Source organism: Homalodisca vitripennis, unplaced genomic scaffold, assembly GCF_021130785.1.
Source record: "Homalodisca vitripennis isolate AUS2020 unplaced genomic scaffold, UT_GWSS_2.1 ScUCBcl_5843;HRSCAF=12768, whole genome shotgun sequence".
NCBI lineage: Eukaryota > Metazoa > Arthropoda > Insecta > Hemiptera > Cicadellidae > Homalodisca > Homalodisca vitripennis.
In genome coordinates, this window is record NW_025781954.1 from 1 (window position 1) to 25,673 (window position 25,673).

Genomic DNA, 25,673 nt, shown 5'->3' on the forward strand with positions numbered 1-25,673 from the left:
TCCACTATTAATACATTCATGTAAACAAGTAAGTTCCATGACCTCACAAATATGTTTCGGCAAGCAGCAGCTTTTTTAGTACATGTGTAAAAAAACACATTGATACCAAAAACATCAAACATGCTCGCTATAGCTTAGGCCTAAGAATAAGCTACCATAGGTTTCCTCCAACCTTAATTTCCCTTAAAATTAAAGGTTAAAATATATAATAGTCCTCTGAGTTACAAGGACTTTGTCCAAGACTAATAAAAATAATCCACGAGGTACTATTAACCAATGTTTTTTTTCACAAGTTTTCTTCCACAGAAGAGAACAAAAAATCATTAATAAAAGTGGTCAGGGTTTTAAGAAAATAAGACTTGGGGGAAACTGGCCTGACTGTTTGACTTTTGGCTAGACTTTTTTATATTATGCCCCAAGCAGCTTTGCTTTTATTTTTTGGGGGATCTATCTCGACTATAATATTGGTTATCGACTAAGTTAATAGCTCTATTGATCTACCACTGTTTGTACACTGCTTTTGAGACTTCTTATATTTTTTCCTTTACATCCTTATTTATCATTGGTATTTTGGTCCCTAGATAAAAAATAAACCTAATCCAGCTTAAAACTTAAGTTTAACAAGACCAATCATAACAAATGTTTAAGAATATTTATTGATGAGCCGAGAAATCCACACAGACCATAAAAAAGAGAGCAGAAACAGGAATCACAATCATTGGGCATAGAGCCAGGAGCTTGGGAATCACCCACATGTAACAAGCATTCAAAGAAAAATTACTGAGACCCAGAATCCACCACCAGCCATGAAAGCGGACCAAAACAGGAAAATCAGAATTTGTGCATTAGCCCAGGAATCTTGACGGATCACCCCACTGTAGACAATATTCAAGAATAATTAAATCAAGGGCCTGAAATCCACCAACCAGCCATAGAGGAGAAAACAGGAATTACCAATCAGTTGCATGAAGCCAGAAAACTTGGGGATCATCCACTAGTAACAACATTGAAGATTATTATTGAGGGCCAGAATCCCACCAGCCCTTAGAGCAGAAAACAGGATCAAAAGCAGTGCATAAAGCCAGAAGCTCAGGAATCACCCATTGTAAAAACAACATTTAAGAATATTATTGATGCCATCTTTATAAATGTAACATATTAATTAGAATCGTCATTCAAAAAATTAATTTAAGACATTCAATTTAGCATATTAAATAATGGTTCTTACATGTCAAAAAGCTTTTGTGAAATCAAAATTTAAATAACGTCTTTTTAAAATTATGGGAGACAGTTTTTAGGTAACATCCTGTAGCTTAGGTGTGCTTAGAACAATCATATCACAATGGAATGTCTAAAGAAAAGTCAACCTACTTCCTGCTTAGAAGGCAAATAGTAAACTTAAAATTCCGTTGTTTCCACCTTCTTCAGACATAAAACGATTACTATTATTCTACAGCTATCACTTTGTGGAAAATTGGTAGTATGAGTTATTGATAAGGTATTTTTCAGAAGTCGTGCCATGAGCTTTTGGAATCCCACCAATGAAGAAACTCTGCCATTCTAACCATTAAAACCACGTAGTAACGATTTCTTGCAACATGTCAATCATTTTCCAAGCGTTTTCCCACCAAGAAATTCCATAAATTTTTTGGAAAAAGATTAAAATTTCTGATGGTGCTGTCACGGCTTTTTATGGTGGATGATCCAGTAATTTCACAAGAAACTTGTTCAGTCTGCGTATGTGTCCTTACCACGACGAGGCCGAACATTGTTGTGAAGCAGAACAACGCCGCTAAGAAAGCAAGCCCTCGCCAGCGGTTTTGAATAGCACGCATCTCTGTGCATTTATGGTCAGGTCATGCCTTGCACAGAAAGTCTATTTAAAAGTAAGCCTTTCTAGTCCCAAAATACTATGGCCATGATTTTCCCTCGTTGAAGATTCTTGCTTAAATTTCAGTGTGGCTTCGTTGGGGGAGCAGGTGGATGCTTCTTACTGGATTGAGGTCTAGTCTCTGAAGTGAAGCACGCAACCCACATTTTCAATCACAAGTCACAATGTGACTTAAGAAACTCATCACCATCCTTGTGATCTTTATCCAAAAAGGATAAAGAATTTGTCATACGCTTCGCTTTGTCTTCTTCTGTTCACATTTTAGGCACTTATCTCTCTCATGCACACTCGGTTTTTTTTGTAAAAAAGGTTTATCAGTAACAATATTGTAAACCTTAAAAAGACCTCCTATGCTTGTAGTGACAGGTAGATGCTACAGTAAAAGACTGTGGAGACTAACTCCCATGCTTGTAGTGACAGGTAGATGCTAGAGTAAAGACTGTGAGACCACTCCCATGCTTGTACAGACCTTAAAACTTATGGACCATTTCTGATGAATTTTGTAAATAGTAAAGTTTCTGTTTTGCGTTATTTCCTCATAAACTTTTTTATCATCTTCATTCATGACAGTAGACCTATCTAATTTGTTCTTTCATCATGGACATTTGTGTCCTTCCTTCATTAAAATGCTTACAACCATTTTCACACATTTCTATTATTTATTTACACCCGCATTATGAACTTCAACAAGGTGGCCAGTGGAATTTCAGCACAACAAACTTTTTTTATTTAGAAACCAATTTTACTGAGCTTCACAAATTTTGGGTACTTTGGGATTATACCGACCGCACCCAGACATGAATCGTTATTTCATATTTCGTTTCTAACTGATTACTAGATTAGCGTAGAACAATATTTCGTCCATATAAAACAGGAATTGTCTCTTATCGCAAACCCCTCCCCATCCTCAGACAGAGGTCAAAGTCAAGCGTCTAGTAGATAACGTGATTGCAGAGTCCTCGCTCGCCGCCCGTTCAGCTGGTGCCATCGCTTTGTTGTACTTCCGTGGTTTTACCTCTACATTTCTCCAAACACAAAAATTCAACAAAAACAAAACATTTACCAAACTAAACTCTTTATTAAAAAAACACTAAAAACTTTGTTTTATATTCTTGATCACATTCCGCCACCCAAAATGCAGGGTGCCTCCGGCCATCAAGCGCGGGCATTGGCAGCACCTTCGGTTCTGGCCCCGCGCTGATGTCGACGAAAGAAAAACATCCCTCGAGATAGTACCTATCAGTAAAATATATCAAATTCTAGAGGGGCTAATCAGAAATATAAATTGAATTGTAATGGAAAGGCAATTATGTACCGTGCAAAATCACGTGATGCCGCGCGGCGCCTGCCCGTAATCAGGATTCTCGAGAAAGATAAGATAACAGCGATCACAATACCTGGAAATGCTTTGTAATTTTGTAATTTTGTAATTGAAGAGTTGTTTTTTTTTATCAGTTCTATCATGTTTGTTTCTATAAATTTCTATTTTTGTGTTCTTCATACTAGTGTGGTCGGTATAATCCCCCAAAGTACCAAATTTGTAAGCACTTCACAATTGGCGGTATTAATCAATTGACATGGCAACCAAAGAGTGGTATAACCAACACTATCAACACCGGCAGAGATGTTGAAACGTAATGGCGGCATAGTGGGGGGACTGGCCAAAGCTGAGCTTGAACGGGAATGTCATGCGACATGATGTACGGGGCACAAAGCGCAATCGGATCTTACTTTTAAAATGACCTTAGTATATTCACATACTTTTATCAGGAATAAAATTTAATGTACACAGTATAACTTGCTTGTCAAAATGGTTGATTCAATCAAGCAAAATGAAACAATGAAAGAAATTACACAGTAAAAAATATGGAATACTTACCATATTGAGTTTTTGAACAGCATTGTTGAGCATTCAGATAATCACATTCTAGATCTGAAAGTGTTATAACCTAATCACATGTTAAGAAAAAACATTACTTCAAAAAATACAAAATAGTTACTTTTTATTTACTAACATACAAAATCTAATTTAAAAATAACTTGGACTTGGTACATTCAGATCTTTTATTGACAATAAAAACCAAACTCTTTTTTTTTTAATTAAAAATCTTGAATACATTCATTATTTAGGGCCAACTTACAATTCTAATTATTGATGAATGAGTTGAAATATTTTAAGATACAATACAAGTGACACTGCTATATATATCCATAGTGATGATGATGCATTAAGATAAATCCACATTTTCTTGAGGTTTTTCTCAGGTTCAAAAAAATTATATATTTACTCCCTTTTTGCTTTGTGACCCCTATTGCTAAAGCCATCAGTGATGGCTATCCAAAATCCCGACAGTGCTGATCTTTCGGGGATCTGTTTGTACGTATTTTTATGTAAATGAAGTTTTAGAAATATTTTAATATACTTATACATGGAACTAATACCACATAGTGGGATGTAAACTATATTTTCTGTGTGTTATTGTTAGTAGTTAAACATTTGATATTAGGGAATTTTGTAAAATTTACACCCATCAACAAATTTTTATTTAAAAAAATATTTTTGTGAGCTTTATTTTATTTTAAAGTTTATTTAACAACAAACTTTATAATAAACAAACTTTATAAAAAATGTTTATATATATATATATAACAATTATTAGACTTCTCAATAAAAAAACTTCCTTTAATATTTCTACATTTGCTGTTTTCAAAAAGGTATATTACAAAAATAATAATAACAGCAATCAAACAAAAATTAACATAAGTAAATAGACATTTACATAAATAAACAGAAATTTTTTGAACATGTGTTTAACAGCTAAGAGAAATAGAAATATCATGAACAGAGAAAGAATTTAGAACAAACTTAGAAAAAAATGAATACATAATGAAAACAATTTATTAATTAGTCTTTTATTCAGACCAAAGAGTACTTTTGATTTTAATACATTAACTGATGGGACTGTTTTCTAAAATTTTCTAAGTAAATTTTGTTTCCATCTTCGGGTACTTTGCAAATACCTTTCAGTGAATAACATTGTTTAAAAAAATTTTTTGATGGCCTAATGCGTGTTGGGAAAACCAATTTTTTCATCCTCTTTTTTAAAACGAACGACAATGATTATTCATTCTTATGTGCAATGGGTTTGTTGTCAATCCAACATAATCCATTGCACAATTTTGGACATGTTCACAAAATATAACTTTTTTGCGGTGGCTTCAAATGTCATAGAGTGGTCACCAAACCGAAACAGGTCTTGATGTCCAGCCATGTCCTTTCAAAAACATATATTTTAAAACTTAATTTCTACTACTCTTACAAAACCTCCTGGTTTAAAGTAACACACTTTTCGCACGATAAACAAAGACACTAAAAAAAATTCAATATTCAATTAAAAATGCAATTTACGCAGACTTTGAACATGTCCGAAACAACATTCAGACAAACATCACACACTCTGAGTAAAACTAGAACTAGTTTGATGGTTGATCCAATATTAGTAAAAGAAACAAGCTTGCTTCAAACTGCAGTACACGATATCTAATGCAGCACTGGACCACAGCCCCATAGCGCTCAGATAACGCTATTGGTCGCAGCCACAGATAACACTGAAGCATACAGATCGTGACACAGAGCAAACAAACAGAAGAACAAAATATTTTAAACTAAATTATTTATGAACATAGGCCTATCCCCTAAAACCATGTTATATGTCATTTCCACCCCCTAAAATCATATCAATATATTATATTTGTTCAGAAGGACGAGCAGTACACGTTAATAACGTTGAAGCTTTTGATTGGCTACTCCGGATGTTAACCGCACTAATACTCAGTAATTGTTGTAATACATTAAAAACAACTAGCTTTTATTATTTGTAAATAACTATAACAAGAATGGTTTTTAATTAGATAATTTCTAATTAATAATTTGATTTGCTGACTCGATTATCATGGTACACACTTTAATAAGCGGCCTACACTCATTATTCAATTGCTATTATCGAATGATTCAATTGTTTTTATCCAAAGGAATAATTCGATATTACAATTGATTTAACAGCCTTAGCATATGATTTGAACTTATTACTTATAGTAATTGTAATGTAAACAATAAACAGCAAGAAGTAACTAAAATTTGTAAACTTTGAAAATAGTGATGAATATGAGGAAAATATGTGATAATATTTCTTACAAGCGACTTCAACATATGGATTTGGCTCCTGGAACCCATGGGGAGAATTCTTTCCTCCATTTTCACAAAAGCGGTTACTCGTTGATATCAAGCTGGGCAAGTTGTGTAATATTGTAAAAGGCTTCTTTGATATCTAATTCTAGACCATAGTTAGTTTTATATTATTGTTAAATTTTATATGTTTTTAAAATTGTAATGTACAAGATTCTTCTTGTTATGATTATTTATAACTCTTATTTGTATGTGATTTTTACATATTGAAATTGGATAGTATATCAAATTGTTTAAATAAGAGCAATCGGGTAGGGTACGGTAAGAGGATCCAGTTTTTTATATCGAAATTGCCAATCATCACCCATCAATATGATCAATCGATACTGATGAATTATTTTTAACAATTAACTTAAATAATCTATATCAACAGCTGTAAACACTTATAAATTATACTCGTAATGTAATATTTCAATTCTATATATAAGTAACATTTTATTATTAAAAATGGCAGTCAATTTTAGAAAAACTACATGACATTGCTTTGAAAGATAAGACATGATTTTCGTGACCAACATGTTGGACTCATACCGAAAAACCCATTATGTGAAATTTGTGGGAAAGAAAACAACTGTAACTGTGAGAGGAGCAAATATGGTCGTCTTCAGTTTTTCCTAATTTTGGTTATAATAATTTGTTGGATCACTGTAAATATTATTTAAAATTCATATTTTAATTTAAAATATATGATTGTTATTGAGGACTATAGATACTTTTATATCGATTGATAGTCTAGAATTTGAGATGCGAATATTAGGTATCGATGATAAACATTTTTCTATATAAAAAACCGGGTCCGCTTATCGTACCCTACCTACCCAGCAATCGAATATAAGTAGTGTAGGCCGCTTATTAAAGTCCTCCCCCCCCCCCACTTATTACACTGCAGCCAGATATCTAGTGTTAAGGAACATAGCCTAGTTTTGTCATCAGATCGTTGGTTAAGAAATTCATATTTTATCCACTTTAAAAAAATAGTTGATGGTTGGCTATTGTTTACAATATAATGAATTACAAAAAAAAAGGCCTTCAGTAAGGTCTTTAGCACTAAGCAATAAAACCACTAAATTTATTAGACTAATAGAAAAGGTACTAGTAATACACTCATACTTATAAAGAATTATTATAAGCAGGCACACCTAAGGCTTACGGTGTTAGAAAAGGATACAAAATATACCAGCAAGAACAGAACTGCCCCAGTATCAACTAATGAAAATGCAAATACTAAAGGTTCACTCATATTCAATAATAGTTTTCACACTTAAGTATCAAAATTAATTTTAATTTTTATTTTATAAACGTTCACAGAATTACTAAACTCTAGAATAAACGCTTTATTTTATAACCTCAAATCTCCAATCCAACCGCTAACAAACCATTTCCAAAAGAAAGCTGTACGAGTGCTCACTGACTCAGACCAAAGAACTAGTTGTAAGCCGTTATTCATTAGAGAGTCTATACCCACTGTTGTTTGTTTTATATATTTATTTACTTGTTGTCAATGTGAAATCTAATCTAGGTGATTATGTTATAAGAGGTAGACTTCATTCCTACAATATTAGAACTAGTTATAAAATAAATAAAGATTTTGCTAGACTTAGTAAAACACAGTCAAATGCCAATGCAATGTCAATTACACTTTTTAATAATTAGGCCATAAAGCCCATACAGTTGATATAAAGAGTTTCAAGAGAAAGCTGATGGACTGGTTAGTAAACCACCCTTTTTATTCTTTAAATGAGTTCATGGACTGTGATATTGCTGACTCTATATTTTGACTTGTTATTGTTGTTTCTTTTATTGTTATTGTTCTGACTTGCTGTTAATCACATGGCTGTTATTATTATTTTTGAATTTATTTTTGTCTTTTTTTGTTACTGTTTATATTCATTTTAGAATTGTTAAGTTTTTGCTTTTTGACACACCTTGCTGGTTTGATGACGTAAGCTCTTGCTTTATTGTTGTGTGACAAGGCTGTTGCTATATATTTGTTATTTTTGCTATTTTTAACTTGTTTTTATTGTTGTTGTTGTTAAAATATTTTTAAACTGTTAAGTTTGTCAATTTCCAGTGCCTTGGCAAACCGTATTTTTTTTAGTTTTAAGTAAATTAAACACCTGACGATGTCTATTGCTACTATGGCCGAATGGCAAATAAATATTCTTATTCTTATTCTTATTCTGTTGGAATATTTTTTTGTATTTGCATAAACGTAGACTTTCATTGCTTACTAGGGTGCCTTGCTATTTCCTATTGTGTTTTTGCTTTGTAATTAATGTTTCGTGTCAATTCTTTTCACTGTAATCTTTGAGAATAGATGTTTTTAAATGCGTTTAAAAATATTAATTTTATGCATTAAAATATTCAAATTTGTATGTCTTGTAGTCTTGATGTTATGCCGATACAAACTATGTGAACGAGAAATATGGATAAATCCCAGTCCCACGACAGATCAGTATTGGTTTTAATACCTCCACAGCTTTTGTATTTATAATTCACTACTTGATACAATGGTTTAATATTTACAATAATATTCAGTTAGAATATGCTTAGTTTTGGTATTAAGAATAAGACTCATTGCTATAAGTTAAAATAGTTCAGGAAATTCCAATATAAAAACAGTTAGCTGATTCAGTGACTTTGGAACTATCGTCCGATTTAACTACCAGGTTCTCCAATCGATGGATCTCATCGCGTGTTCTCTGTTAGCGTCCCTTAGACGCACGAGCAGTCAGTTTTACCGTCGGAGTCGATCTAAGCATGACGTGCTCGATGCTCCGGTAGCGGTAGCTCGGCAAAGGTTTCGCCCTTCGTCCTCTCGTTTTTAATACTAATCTCTTCTTGTAGCTCATCCCGTTATGAAGTAGCAGATGCGGTTTTGTTTTCTCTCTAACAAGGTGCGTGGGTATTGAACCCCCTTTGTATATTCATTGGCTGAATCAGTGCCGTCTTGACTCTAGCCTCGTGATGAGCGATGTCTCAACAAACTCTGCGTTTTGTCGTTGATTACTCCTGACTTCAAGTTTGACTTTACGAAAATCTAGCAAATACCTGCGGCGAGAGGTAGGTTACGAGACCTTCTCCCGGAACAGCAGTCGCTCGCTCAAGTAATTTGGTTTCTAGTTTGATAGGACCTTGTGGGCCATGCAGAACGTAAGTAGCCTGCGAACGGATTCCATTGGCAGCATCTCAATATGAATTAAGGGATTGAATCGACTCAAATTAAAAATTATTGGTATATCAGAGTTTTAAAGTTTCTGAATAAGATCCTTACTACCCCGCCCACTATATTCTATTACCCTAAGCAGGGTAGCAGTAGTAAGTCACCGTAAAGAGGATCGACTGGTTAAACTCATCGATCCTGGCGTGAAAATGGGCTCAACAAGCTGATGATACAACTCCCTGCATTAGAGTTAAAACAAAACACGAATTAGAAAATCGAGTTATGTTTAACTCTGAATCCACGTATTCAGTATTTGTCAACATTAAATCTGAGGGCCAACAGTTATAAATAAACGCAATCAACTTTTGCCTTTGGCAACAAGAACCCGAGAACCTCGTAAGCGTGATGGCGGATGATGTCTTTCTAGAGGAAACTAATTTACCAAGTTCTGAAGGATACACCTTGATTGAGGGCTAACCTGGGATAATCACAATGAAAGCATTTGGTTTATATCCTTGACGTGCCCTGTACTGGTGGATTCAAGTGTGATTTGGTACAAGGCAGGAACGTTCACCAATACAGACTAGAGGCAGGGACAACTTCCGCGTACAACAACACAAAACTGCACTGCAACATTTGAACGTTTCTCCTCCGAGGTAGGTGTCGAGCTATTAAATAGACTCCCTGAAGAAATAAAACAATTAAATGACACCAAACAATTCAAAGCTCAGCTAAAACATCTCTTGGTGTCGAGGGTGATCTATTAAGTTTACGAGTTTATAATGGTATTTGGGATGCAATTCCAAACTAACACGACCAGTCTCCTGGTTCACATGTAATTTGTATCAAGAATGGCTGACACGAGTGAATGAGAAAGATTGAGTGATCAAGAGGATGGTAGTTTGTTTGTATAATTTTATGCGATGCCTTCTGTACTATAACACTGACATTTGTATGCAATTTTAGACAATTGTTGCCATAATAGAGATCTGTATTATTATTATTACAGTATGAGCTAAAGCTTAGCGAATTCCGGCAGCAGACTTCTGAATCTGTACAGGTTTCTCAGTCTGCTACGAACATGTTGGATAGCATAAAAGACGTGATTCGATCATGTAAGGTTAAGCAAGATACCGAGCACTTTGACTTGATCACACACTGTCAAAAACTCGCCATCAAGAGTGATCGCTACACTCCTGCCCATCAATGCCCGTACCATATTGTATGGGATGGCGTGAAGGGCAGTGCACTTGCTTATATTTAACTTTAGACCATTTTCTACAAACCACTATTCAGAGTGATGTTTTCAAGGTCAGAATTAAAATAGGAGATGGCTTCCCAGACTGAGCTAGGATGATAAGACCAGTGCATCTGGCAGTTTATCATACATATGAGCCACACAATGTTAATACACATAAGGAAGTTTACAAATTAAATAGTACAGGGCCAAGACAACTTCTCTGACATATACCTCGCCTTCTAACTACAGAACGAGATGTCTTGTTTTCAACCATCGTAACTTGGCTTCTTCATACAAGACAAGACTTCACCCATTCAATAGCGTTTTCATCAAAACCACAGAAGTAAATTTGGTTGTATTTTATTTTCAAGTAATATGTTAGTAAGAAAGAGTTTACACACAATTAAAAACGTTGTTTAACCTTTTCGAATCTCAGACATGTTACCTTATAATGAGATGGTTATATTACATACATTAATCATTTTATACTGTTAGAATTTATTATGTCTAAATCATTGTTTTTGTTGGTAGAGATAGTCATGGTGGAACCAAATGAAGAGTCATTGAGCAGCCTTTGCCGGAACTTGGCCTCACTTTGTTTTTCTTTACGATATAAAAATCAAATATTGTTCTTACTAACTTATCGGTGGGACTTATTAATTGTCCTAATTTGTACGTGGGTACAATAAGTGTTAAAAACTTATTGCAACACCGTCCAACAAATTAACTCTAAAATATCATGAATAGTATTTAGAGTCGACCAATTGGCAAATCAGAAAAAACCCCACAGCTGTTCACTTGTGGGAGGGATTGTCACTATTGGCTGGGTTCGGGTTCGACTGACTGACTGAAAATTTTTTAGAGAGTTAGTTGATACTCGATAGTCACTTTTGATAAAATTGATAACAATCAGGTGTTATAATGTTGTTGATTAGGACTTCAAGCTACTGTTTTAGTTACAAATAGTATATTAGCAAATTGTATTGATATAATGATTGAGCAATAATTATCTTAACTTAATAATTATATACGGTACCTTATCTTGTATGTATTACATTCCTCTGCCTAGTGCCAATAAAATAGTGATTAGGTTTTATGTAGCCTATAAACAACTGCATGAGGGAAAATCTGAATTATGTAAGTATAAATTTGGTTGTATTTTATTTTCAAGTAACGTATTATTAAGAGACAGCCTTCACACAATCAAAACAGTGATCAACCTTTTTGAATCTCAGAAATGTTAGCTTATAATGAGATGGTTATATTGCATTAATCATTTTATACTGTTAGAATTTATTATGTCTAAATTATTGTTTTTGTTGGTAGAGATAGTCATGGTGGAACCAAATGAAGAATCATTGAGCAGCCTTTGCCGGAACTTGGCCTTTAGCACAATCTGGTGGACTGTATTGTACTTTGCTCTTGTAAAGACTAAGATATGGGGACAGCAGTCTGCCGAGTTCTACTGTCGTATTGTCACTGTCGTCCATGCTGTGACCGTAGTTACACTATCGGTGGGTTGTTACTGGCAGGGACCTGACCCCTACAAAATCTCCAGGTTTGCTACATTATTAATGATCACCTACGTTATCACTCAAAATGAATATGTATTAAATATATCCCTTATCTTTGGAGTATTGAGCCTTCAGGTCAGACATGAGTTAAATATGTATAAAACAAACAAATAAATGCAATAATTTTGCAGGTACTTTATTTCTCACTGGCAATAGGGAAATGGTCAAACCAGTCTTGTACATGATGACGATTCTAATTCATATTATATATTGATAAGAGTTTAAATTTATCCTTGTTATTTTATTACTGTAATCGATCAATTAATAAATTGTTAATATTAATGCAATACCAATCAAGATTAGAGCGTTAATGTGGTCTGATCTTGAATTTGAGTACTGTATCAAAGGATGTTTTTCTTATTGTGCTAGCAGTGTGAAGTGGCATGAAAAGTGCCACGAATGGCAGTCTCTAATGGCAGGTACTGTCTTTTGCCAAATCAATCAATGTGATCTGATCATTGAGAAATACGTATGAGAAATTCCCCTGGCCGTCAGTATGAGCTGTAATGGCTCCCTTGGTCCCACTCAACACCACTGGCAGTTCAGAAAAAGACAAAAATCCCTTGAGATAGTATCTAAAACTCTAGTTCAGGTCACATAAGCGCCTCCCTTCCCTAGCTTGGATAAGGTAAGAAGAACAGTGGTATATGGACACTGAACCTTCTTATCACTAGTCGTCAAATGGCTCTCTGACACTGTCATGTCTCTTACTTTTTAATATGTCTCAGATCGTCATACTAAAAAAATCAGCTTTAGGAAAAAAATTATACGTCTCTGAAAACGTTTATATCAAAAGTCTATAAATAGATTAAGACAAAAAATTTGTTACTTATCAACTATATAATACCTAACTGACTTATGTCAAAATTATTTATTTTTGACAAATACAAACTGTTTGCTTCATATTTATTATGATATAAGTGTTTAGTTTTGCAAATAGAGGAGATGATTATTGTTTGTTGTTGTTGTGTTGCAGACAGTAATAAAATTGGCTTACAGTATAAAGAGGCCACCACCGCAATAGAATCATATTTATGATTATCTAAACTATAGAAACCAAAATGTTGACACGAATTACATTATATAAAAATATCTACGTCATGTATCTATAAAATGTAACAAACAAAACAGTTTAACATTTAGTTACTTTTTACTGTTTTTAAGGACGATTCTATGATTCTATTATGGTAGTGGCCTCTTATTATACTGCAGCCATGAAATGTTAATATTTAATCCTGTCAATATACTTATCAACTTTTTTCCGCTGTTAATATCGATGAACTCAAAAATGGGCATGTATAAGTGTCTGTAGTTGTACAGTAAGTTATTTTTGGCTTAATGGCTGTATCCTTTTGAATAATTATTTGGACTTTACATCCAGATAGAATTACACTTAATGACTCTCTATCACTAAAGACCAACATAATCAGGTGTTGTCCAGGTGAGAGAAATACCCTACTGCAAGACATAACACTGGAAATCAGTTTGGGGTACTTTCTGTATGACCTGGGCTGGAGCTTGTATCATCAGACAGAACCAGCCATCATGATCCTCCATCATGTTGTCAGCGTAATATCCATTGGGACGGTGCTTTTTACTCGGACTTCGGGTGGTGAGGCAGTAAGTATTTCTCTACTCTTTTATTGTCTGTTAGCTGAAAATTTGACTTATATATGCCCTTTTTAAAAATAAGTTTTTTAACTTCAACGAACGTTTTTAAAGTTTGTTTTCAACGATGGAAAAATTTTGAAAGTAACAGTTTTTTCAGACATTTACCTTGATTCAGTGATTCAGTGATATAAGAAATTAGTAATAGTATGTTTTGAGATCTGCAATCTGTTCTCTCCCTTAGGTTGAATAACTAACCTAACACCTAACTACAATCTAGATTTAAATGTTATTATTTAATAGGTACAGATCCAATCATAACCAAATATTGATAAGACCTAGGGACAGTTATTGGTTAATTGTTTGTTGAGTTTTGATCTTTTAATTAATTGTTATTTGTATAGTGCTCAATAACTAAATTTTAAACAAAATGTGACCAAATGCTTAAAAATATTTTATATGGATAGATATTTATTTTTTGTGAACAATCGCTTACCAATCTTCAAGAGACGATAAAGGGGGTTGTTAGAGATAGCAGAGATATTGAGACCAGAGATGACGATAAAAGGGGGATTGTTAGAGGTAGCAGGGATATTGAGCCTAGAGATGAGGGTAAAGGGGGTTGTTACAGGTAGAAGGGATATTGAGCCTGGAGAGATGATAAAAGGCGGGTTGTTACAGGTAGCAGGGATATTGAGCCTTGAGATGACGGTAAAGGGGGGTTGTTACAGGTAGCAGGTATATTGAGCCTGGAGATGACGATAAAGGCGTGGTTGTTACAGGTAGCAGGGATATTGAGACTAGAGATGACGATAAAAGGGGGGTTGTTACAGGTAGCAGGGATATTGAGCCTGGAGGTGACGATAAAAGGGGGGTTGTTACAGGTAGCAGGGATATTGAGCCTGGAGATGACGATAAAAGGGGGGGTTGTTACAGGTAGCAGGGATATTGAGCCTGGAGATAACGATAAAAGGCGGGTTGTTACAGGTAGCAGGGATATTGAGCCTGGAGATGACGATAAAGGGGGGGGTTGTTACAGGTAGCAGGGATATTGAGCCTGGAGATGACGATACAGGGGGGTTGTTACAGGTAGCAGGTATATTGAGCCTGAAGATGACGATAAAAGCGGGGTTGTTACAGGTAGCAGGGATATTGAGCCTGGAGATGACGATAAAAGGGGGGTTGTTACAGGTAGCAGGGATATTGAGCCTGGAGATGACCAACCCTCTGCTGCAGATGCGCTGGTTCCTGCGTACTGCAGGCTACAACAACACTCTGGCACATACCATCGTGGAGCTCCTATTCGTGGCCATGTTCTTGGTTATGCGGCTTGGACTGGGGTCGGCTATAACGTATTGTGTCGTCACCAGCCCTAAGCCACGGCGCGATGTCAAATTTTGCACTCTCTCTCTCTACCTGATATCTCTCGCTTTCATTTTCTACATATTCCAGTTTATTAGAAGAAAATACATCGGTAAGAAGAGCAACGACTGACCTGCTTATCGAAGTGTATATCCAACGAGTATATCTTATGTATATAGAAAAGCTGTATGTGATAGTCCAACTTATGTGATGTCATTAGTGAGGTCCAACGCTGCGATACCGAGTATTTTAAGAGTTAAGTTTGCTTGCTTCCAAATGTACTTAATTATTCCAAAGAAGTAGAATCAGAAGTGTTAAACACATTTGTTAGAGACTGCTTTAATGTTAAGTGCTTCCTCGTTTGGCCTAAGGTTTAATTTGAATGTTTCCAAAAATCGTACAAAACGAAAACTTGGTAATTCCTCATTACAAAGCAATCTTTTATAATCATAAACTATCTAAAACCCTAATCTAATTTTTAGACGTTTTTCTAACTTAGACAAAACTTAATAACATTCTTATTGTGAACTTGAATTTTCAACTGTTATTGATATAAGTTTTCATACAACTACAGTTTAAGGATATAGAGAAAGCATGACGAAGTTGTTTTTTTTTACCTCTAGCAGATGGGCGGTTCTGTATAGGAAACATACGCACACATTCAATAATAACCAAAGTTTTTATTGTTAAGGTTTTGCATATAATTTATGAAGTCCGGTTAGAGAGAAATAAATTTCCCACATATGTTTTTTTACATGTTGCAGCTAAATAGCCTGAAATAGAAACATAAAACATTTAGACTACTTAAAACATAAGTAAAAGCAGATGCAAATACAATTATTTAGATCCATATATATATATATATATATATATATATATATATAAGGGACAGGAATTAGGTGTAATACATAAGTTGGTCTAATATATCTAAATTGCACCATCACATGTCATAAAGGAAAATATTGGAATTATAAGTATTCTGGTAGGGTTTATGTTTTGTTTAAAACGTAAATGTTTTGAAGTGTCCATGTACTCACTACAGTATTAGTATAATTCAGCTGACCATACTATTAATTTATAATTGTATTAATGTTGTGCAGTATTATCAACTAACACTAGTTTATTTTATTGTACAAAAAGCAATGTATTGGTGTATACTTAATTTACAGTATTATTTATAGTTTATGTAATTATTATTGTAATTTTCACTGTTTTACATTCTTCATTGATGATGAACAGAAGAAACTATGAAAATAATAATCTTTACTTTTATGTACAGTCATAGTCAAATTGATAGAACCTTAATAGGTTCCTAAAAAGGTTTTTCATAACTATAAAATATACAAAGGGCAAGGCTTCCTGTATTTATTAATCCAAAAAAATGGTTCAAATTGTTAATAATTCATTGGTGTCGGAAACAACACACAGTGTTTGTTATTATTGCAAGTAGTAATTTAATATTTAAACATTTGTATTTATTTACTAGTGATATTAAATTAAACATTTTCCAATGCTCCAAGATTCTTCATCTAATATCTAGTTTAACCCTTTAAGTGCAGTGTTTTCAACAATGCTGTCAACTGATACTGCCGGGTATATTTGCCGTGCATAGAGTCAGCATACATGTAGTGTGTTTCTCATCCACCATGAACAACTTCAGTCACATCTTCATTTACTAAACTGCCACCAGAATTTCCTGATTCATTACGTCAGGTCGTGATAATTAATAAATTGAGTTCATACCCCGATCACCATCATTCTCAGAAAAGTTATATACTGCTGAATGCCTAACTCACAACAACGCATCTGAACAAGTCTAAAATTGATAAAACGTCTTTATCATTATTACAAATAACTCCTGCCATACCGACTGAACCACAATCGAAATAGAAAGTAAAAAACTTACAGTAGCAACTTCAAATGCGCAATTAAAAACCTAGGGACAACGTTTTGTTTCTAACGTGTAGGTAAGACTTCGCCATGTGCTTTCTTGATAGTTCTTTAGTTGACCGTCAGAGTGTAGTAGCAATTAAACACCACTACTGTGGATTTTTAGTAGTTCAAATAATCTTATAGCTGTCTGGTATCGTGTAGCGAAGCAGCTGTTTGGAACGTGTTAATCGGCAGTCAAGGGGTTAACAATAATGAGGCTACCTAATAATAATTCTATCTTACAGTCTTAGCTCTGTATTGTTAGCCTACTGAAGAATGTTTCTGTTTTGCTTTACTTTTCATGAGAATTTCTAATTACATATTGAATGATGTAAACTGTCCAACGCTTATTAACTCTGCCCAAGCTTTCCAGCTTAGTTGTAATGTGCTCTGACAAATATTGTGTGCGGAACATAAGTGATTAGCGGATAGCAATAGACCGAATGAATGATAGGAAATTGTGTTGGAGTAATGATTGTGAAATGTTGTTAGAGTCAATACAGTTATATGCTCTATTATAGTGATAAATGTGTGTCTGTCGTTTCTGTCACTTTCAGCTGTTACATCACTTAAACATTTTTTTTCTGTTTGCAAGTTCATCTCAGAGCTATACATCTTAAGAGCTTATGTATTTGTGTCAGTTGTACATTAATAAGATGAACAGGGGTTATTAAGTAAAAATATTCACTGTGTTAAGACACCATGTCACTAACAGTTATTGTTTGTTTATGAGAAAAACAAATGCACTATTCTACACTTACACATCTGTTGTACGATTATGTTCTGTATAAATAGGTGTTTGTACAATAGTAACAAGGTTTTCGTTTGTAAATTTAACCTCAGTTATAATTCCAGTATTTTGTCCAGTTTTAGTAACTATGCAATTTTGTTTTTATGGTACCAGTATTATACTTTATAACTAGAGATGTTTACATTCTCAAAGGGTTTTTATTGATATCTCGATAAGCTGATTTTCAGGTGTTCAAGAACACATCTAAGAGGTGTGCAATAATATGTACCATTTTCAAACAGTTCATTATTTATAGTGTATAAAACGCACAGTATCAATACAGTATTTTTAATTTTATTAATAATTTGGGTACTACTAATTATTCAATATGTGATGTTATAAAATAGCTATAGGATTTAGTGTTAATATGACGATAAAATCACCAACACATATATGTAAACATTGTCACTGAAACTAATAGTTACGTTTACCAGTTGTAATTAATTCATCCTCACTTCACAATTAACTAAAGTGTGTCATTTTGCTTCTACCATTTAATTGTGGTATGGCACAGCTGTATGAACACAATTTACGTATTACTTTTTTTGAGAAAAAATATTTTTACATCGCTTTTTCACAGAAAGTAACATATTGCGGTATTATAATGTATCATGACTTTATATCAAGGTTTTTAATTAATACTAATAATTAATTCAGAATATTTTACACATTCCATAGTTTTAATTTTTTTTACTTATATATTATTTTGTAAAAAATATACTATACTTAATTTTAATTTTAAACGGCCTAATATTATTACAGCAAATATTTGTCAAGCATGAAAATGCAAATCATAAATCTAATTATAAACTAGAAATTTTATGTACTTCAAAATTATTAAATTTATAGTAAAATATGGTAAAGTTAACTTAATTATTTATTGTACTTAATAATATTAATTATTAAATATTTACTTTGTCCATTCAATAATTAACTGTGTAATCCAGAGTATTTTGTAAAAAGAAATTAAGTATGTCCAGTTCTTTATTTTTATAAGTATTTACCTGATAAAACATAGCAAAATCTGTGTCAATTTTATGAATATTTAGGTTACACATTGATAAGTGATCACGGTTTGTTCTATGTCTAATTGTTATGGAAAGTTGCAAGTATAATAATTATAACTCTATTGCTTCAAAACAATGTTAAAAATTTTTATTGCAGTTGTGAATGGTAGGCATAAATTATTTAAATTAGAAAAAATTGTATTCCATTTATTACTATAATTATCCATATGATTTCTCCTATATTCATGGTTAAATTTTCCCAACGGTTTACCATATGGTCACAAACAGAGTTGAAAACATTTAGCATCAGATAGAATTTCATTTGAGCCTTTAATTAATACGGATTATTAGTTGATTGAATGCCTCTGGAAATAATATGGCACCAATCTGTTCTGGTATATCTTCAGAAGCTCTCAACTATTGTTTTGAATAAAGTAGTGTCTATACTTCTTGTCTTATATTACCATCCTGAATTATATTCTTCTTAATGGTAATATACAGTTACCTCCATAACATAGTGACTGGCCATCTCATAAATCAGAGCTTCCAGATGAATCCGTACATGTCTCTAAAATTCTCTTTGGCAATGATTCCGACTAATTTTGTTCTATTCTGAATAATTGTTACATATAGCATGTTACACAGTATCAGAGTATTAGCTCGTAAAACATAAATATACAGACAAAGTTATAGTAAAACTTTTTCTATACTTCAAGGAGACAAGTCTTCACTAGGTTACGTAGGTCTTGTTCAGATTCAGGTTACATATTCATGGAGAAGAAAACAATATAACAAATGTGTTTTTATGTTATACGAGAATTGTAATAGTGTTGTAAATTATTCTTCACCTCTTCTTTACTCAAGAAGAAATATTTCTCCTTGTAGAAAGGTCCGTCTTCCGGCCATTTTTTTTTTTTACTTAAGCGCTGTTCATTTTCTTGGTGGAGGTTGTCAGGCATATTTTTATAAACCAAAGCTACTTTATAGCTGGGCTTTGTTTTCATAAAAACAAATGATAAGTTGGCAGCACAAAATTATTTCCTGTGCCTGTCTTGGTTAGTCTTAACTACATGCAGCACGACTTCTCTTATGTATAGTGCCACTACAGTTTTAAATTTTAAAAGGTTCTCAATAACTGACTTGATAGTTTAGTTCTGAAAGGCATCTAATCAATCTTTTCTGTTAGATAAGAACTCTGTCCAGGTTTGAACTGACTGATCTACTCCATATTGCAAACCCATATCCTCTAAATACGCAATTTTTGCTGTTGTACTCCCAATTGCTTGTTTAGGTCGTCTGATGACGTAAATTCCTGAGCTGAGATTTTTACAAAGCTGGTCAATATGAGGTTCTTGTCTACCACAACTCTAAGGTACTTAATGTTTTCTTCTTTCTTCAGATCAGGTAGTCCACTGTTAATTTTCCTTTTTTGCAGATGTTATAAACTATCTGCAGTTATCCTTTCTTTAAACACTACGTCATTCGGTAACAGTATTGTTTAGCCGTATTGAAGGTAAAATATGCTTTAATGTCAATCTGCTCATTTTATATTTCTGCTCCTGTAATGACAGTGTCATCTGCAAACATGACAGTATGACAGATATCTATGAGTGGGTTTGATAGGTAATTTGTTAGCAGGAGAAAAAAAACAGTGCCCATCACAGATACTTGGAGCACACCTAAGGTATCGTCATAGTGTTATTAAAGAGACATTTAACTTCTTATAGATTATAGTGTTATAGCTATCTGTTGTCTATTATTTAGATAGCTGTTAAACCAGGTTAATGTTGTTCCAGTAATTCCTAGAGTTTTTAACTTACCAAGTAGGCAGTCACTACTAAAGGAATTGACAGACTTACTAAAATCTAGTTACCAAACAGCCTTTTTCCAGCTTTTTTTGTATTTTCAATTAATTGTAGAAGAGCTGTAGCTTTTGACCCACCTTTCATTAACTTTCCTTTGTTGGCTTTTAGTTAATAGGGTTTTTTTGTTCAAAGTTTAGTAGCAGTCTATTTAAGGCTCTTTTTTATATATTTTTTTAAATTAAATAAGATAAATTGGACATTAGCTGCTTGTTTCTGTAGTAGGCCCATACAAACTTTGGGTAAATTTAGCAGTTTTTAGTTTTGCTGGGAAAATACCTTGTTGAAATGATTTGTTAATTATAAATGTTAATGGTATGACTATATCTTCTTTGCAGCTCTTTGCTAGTTTGTCTAAAATTTCATCATTGTTACCTTTGTTTTAACAATTTCTACCAGAGTCATCAAATTCTTTTATAACAAACAGCCTTGTTGCCTTTACCATACATGAAGAGAATTTTTGTCTTAATCTCGGATTTCCATTTATGACTCATTCTATGATAAACCTTAGAAACATTACAGTCATGAACTGTACAGTTTATATTTTGTGTAAGAATCAGTTGTAGAAGCGTGTTTATGAGTTTGAAGCAGCCACCATTTATTTATGTATGATATATATATATAAGAAGTGAATAGGAGAAAGTCAGGATTTTGTGGTGATATTTTTAGTCTAAGCTCTGTGTACTGGTACTGCTTTTTTTATTTTTTATTTTATTATTATTTTTTTAATAACACATCACAGGAGATTTTATTATATTAATATAGCTCTTGCATCTAGAAAAATAAGGTTTCTTATTTTATTAATAAGTAAAGTTACTTTATATTTTAAGATTTATTTGGTTTTAATTATTTTTCTTATTTATACAGGTACTATTAATCTACATTCCATTTATTCGTTTATTTGTATTTGTAAAAAACAATATTCAACCAGACATTAATAAATATTGCCATGTGCTGTATACAATGATAGATTGTTATTTGACAATTATGTATTGTTTTTAAGTCAATGTTTCAAAAGTGAGAAATCAAAAAGTTTTATTTTGTATTGTTGTACATGTAGTATAGTATGTATTTGAGTTGGATATAACAAAATTGTATGTACTAAATATTAATAACAAATTGTATTTCAGTTGGTTACTACTTTGAAGTTAAATAAATATTTAAGATATTTTCTCTTAGTTTGATTAATATATTAACTAATTAGTTTCAATTGATTTCAATCAAGTACTTCAATTAATTTATAGTTCCTTAATTTTTAAAACAATATTTATGTTTCTTACTATAACTTGAGCTACATTTATTTGATTACCAATTGGCTCTATTACTATTAATCCATAGAAAATGTTTGCTAGCCAGCAAAAATACTAACCACACCTATCATTCCCATGTCATTACATTTTACAAAATTTCAAAAAATTGTATATCATAAATAAAATTAATGAATATGTTTTTTTATAAAAATTAATTTGAAACCGATGCCATAATATTTGTTTTAATTAAAATCAGGATTATTATTATTAACTAATATGCAAAGAATACTCGTATTTCTCATATGAAAGTTTGTAAAAATAAATATTTCGACTTTCTGGTTAAACTAGTGTAAATTTTTTTGAAACTTAATTTTGGTTTTTTACTGTGATACGTTTAGGTAGCATAACATAACATTTGTATGGAAAAGAAACTAAACTTCTAATTTAAAATATTGAAACAAGTAAAATATAACACAAATTCATAGTCCAGATTTTGTTTATACCAAAGAATTCCCAAAGGAGTTCCTCTGGTGTGTCCTCACACCCTACAGCCAGTCATTCAAGTGTGAAGCCAGCTTGGGTTATAGTATGAAGATTACTTCAAAGTTTTATTGGTGACTATTGAATGCTTATTCAAAATCAGTTTCATCAAAGAACAAAAGTTTGCAATGGAGTCTTTCGACAGAAGATCGAGATGGAAATAGATTTTAAGAAACTAAATATTGAGACTTGAAACCATTTTTTTAGTGTAAAAAGTCAACAAATAAAACAATGTAGAAATACTCCAAAGTCAAATAAGTCTTGAAATTTGACTTCATTGCCATATTCTTGATTTAAAACTAAAAATTAAATTGATATTTCTTGTCTGTTGTCATCAATTGAGGGACAGAGGGGAAATTGTTTGATGATGATCTTTACATTGTGATATTTAATACCATAATCTACCCTGATTAGAGAGATCTGCAGCCATTTTGAAATCTAAAGCTCAGGGAGATGTTGTGTTTGTAATATTTTCCAGTAAACTCATTTTTGGATAATTGAGAACCCTTAACCAAAGAGATAAAATCTTGTTTTTAGATACTAACAAACTTACAAATTGTTGCATTGTCTGCAATCGAATAATATGTGTTCAATTTTTATATTCAATTTTTATGTTACTTTTAATTGCAAGAAGAACTAATTTATTATTGTTTCTCCAGTCACCATTCATCTATCTTATGGACAAATAATATTTTGGTATCCCCTCAAAACGGGATTGGTGCTCTCAAAAATAACTGCTTGTCTGTTAATTTAAGTCTGACTCACCTAGTCACCTACTTGTTGTTACCCTATCTTAGTGCACTTTGTTGTTTAGTTGAGAGAGAAATAAATGTGTTGAGATGATAATTTTGTTTTCTTCAAGATCCCATACAAAAACAGTGTAAGTGTAATGTCATAGTCATAATTCTTTATTAACAATATAGATTGAGAATAGTATTGGGTCATCTTAGCCTATACCAAACACACATTTCAGTGATTTCATAAAATTTACAATAAGTTAATTTAGTATTTTGATAGTTGGTTAAGGACTCAAATTCTTCTAGACTGTAGAAAGGATGGTTCAGCAGACACTTGTAGATGGTCTTCCTCAAATGCTGGTTGTGGTGAACTTTGACTTCATCTGGAATTCTAATATTTGACACCAAAGTATTTGGCTGCTTCTCGTACATGGTCAGACGGTGGATGGGTAGAGTGTAGTTTTTGACTCTTGTGGAAATTTTGGATGTGAACTCTTCTTATCAGAGATTGTGTATCTCAATAATGAAGAGCCCAACTCTTGTAAGGATGTTTAGATCTCTAAATGCATCCTTACAGGAGTCCTGTGGGTCTAAATTGGAGAAGAAAATACGTATAGCCTGAAGTACTAGGACTCTTTTGAGGTTTCGTTTGGAGGAGATTCCCCAAGCTGCTAAGCCATATTGCAGGTGGGTCTCAAAAGTGGTGAAATATGCTGTTTCAACTGTGTCAGCACTGATAACCTCTTTATTATACACAGTGAAGAGTTTAATATTTTGCAGAGTTTATCAGTGTAAGGATTCCATGAAAGTTGATTGTCTATGAGTATTCCAGCGTACTTTGCATGGTGCATTCTTGTTACTCTAGGAATTTCTGTCACTTCATCCTTTTTTCTTCTCATAAGAATTTGTTGACTCTTATTCTTCTTAAGGTCCAGGTAATTTGCAGTACAATACTGTTCAACCATGCTCATGGCTGTAAAAGATTCTATTTCCAGTATTTCAAGTGTTTTATTCTGGAGGTCTAGCAGTGTCATCTGCATACATAAAAGACCTTCAGTAGCCACAAAGGTAACCTGGCAAATCACATTCATATATAATGAATAAAATCGGTCCTAATATAGATCCTTGAGGTACTCCTTTGGATATGACTATATCCTTGGATCTGATTGTTTTGAGTGCAGCAGTTCACTGTTGATGTTAATTCCACAGCTTGGAAGGTAACTTTCATAACATCTTAATGTATCTTCTCTACGACAATGTTTTACAGTTTACTTAACAGCAATTCATGGCTTAAGCTGTTTTAAATCCTTACTATAGTCCAATTGGATAGTAGTTGCTTTTTCTCCTTATTTGAGGTGTTTATTATAGCTGTGGGTGTATAGTGTCCAGCTATAAATCCGTGGTGTTCTTCTGACAGCAGGCTGTAATGTATGTGATGAATTGAATAGTTCATCTGTGACATATTACAACAGGACAGATTTGCGCTGTACACTTAACATAAAACAAGGTCAAGTGTACAAAATTTTGTTTCAAGACAATGAAACTATTACTAAAATCCAATTTTATCTAAAAAAAAAACTCGGAATAACTACAGATGGAGGTAAATGTATTTGCCTCTGAACAAGCTTAGTAGGGTAAGTTAAGAATGCTGTTGAAAGTGCTGAAGATGAGAAGGCCATTGTATTATTCACTAGCAAGACTTATAAAATAAAAATCCTTAAAATTCAAGTAATGCAAGTTATTATTAAGACAGTAAATTATATTGGGTCTTGTGCCTTGAGCCAGTCTAAGAATTTTCTTTTAGAAATCGAGAGTGAACATTAAGACTTTTCTGATCATTATGATGCACATTGGCTAAGCAGAGGGAAAGTGAAGCGGAGAATCTGCTATTGACATGTTCATAATTTACCAGGCCAAGCCTGCAGAAAAGCTGCCAGAGTGATCAATCCTCGTGATGCTTCATTTGCAGTAGATCTTGCCACTCATAATTGTTTAACCTGACACATCAAAATAGAAAATAATTGGAAACAGTTTTTCCCAGCATGTGAAAAATGTTGGACAAAATTTGCTTTCTTTGAAAATCAGTTGAGAAAAACAACATATCCAGATCATAAATTTAAAATATTTCCAGTCCGTGTGTTCATGTATGAAAATAATCGCTTGGAAATGTATTCACTTTAAAAAATGTGAAATGTAATAACTTATACAACATGGTATTGAAGAACTTGACCGAGAGTAATAAAAGTTTTTACCAATCCAGAAAAGTTACACAATGTGTTACTATATGTCACATGATAAAATGTCTTATGATTTATTCAGTTTGTTTTATAATTATTTCATTCTGTAATTTTCGGCTTTTAAGGAGAAGCCGATGGCTTTTAATGCATTGTTCATGGGCTACTGACCTGTTCGAGGATGTTATCAAACAGAATATACTATATACCTGTAGTCGATGGTAGTGATAAAAAGTG

General features: G+C 33.0%; 1 protein-coding gene across 1 annotated transcript; it reads left to right on the forward strand.

The window, feature by feature from the left end:
• Nucleotides 1–13,473: 13,473 nt before the first annotated feature.
• LOC124373534 (TLC domain-containing protein 5-like) lies at nucleotides 13,474–15,732 on the forward strand (the record flags this gene model as incomplete). Its single annotated transcript, XM_046831896.1, has 2 exons — nucleotides 13,474–13,734; nucleotides 14,914–15,732. Coding segments are annotated over 2 exons (564 nt in total), but the record flags the coding sequence as incomplete, so codon positions are not given.
• Nucleotides 15,733–25,673: the final 9,941 nt, after the last annotated feature.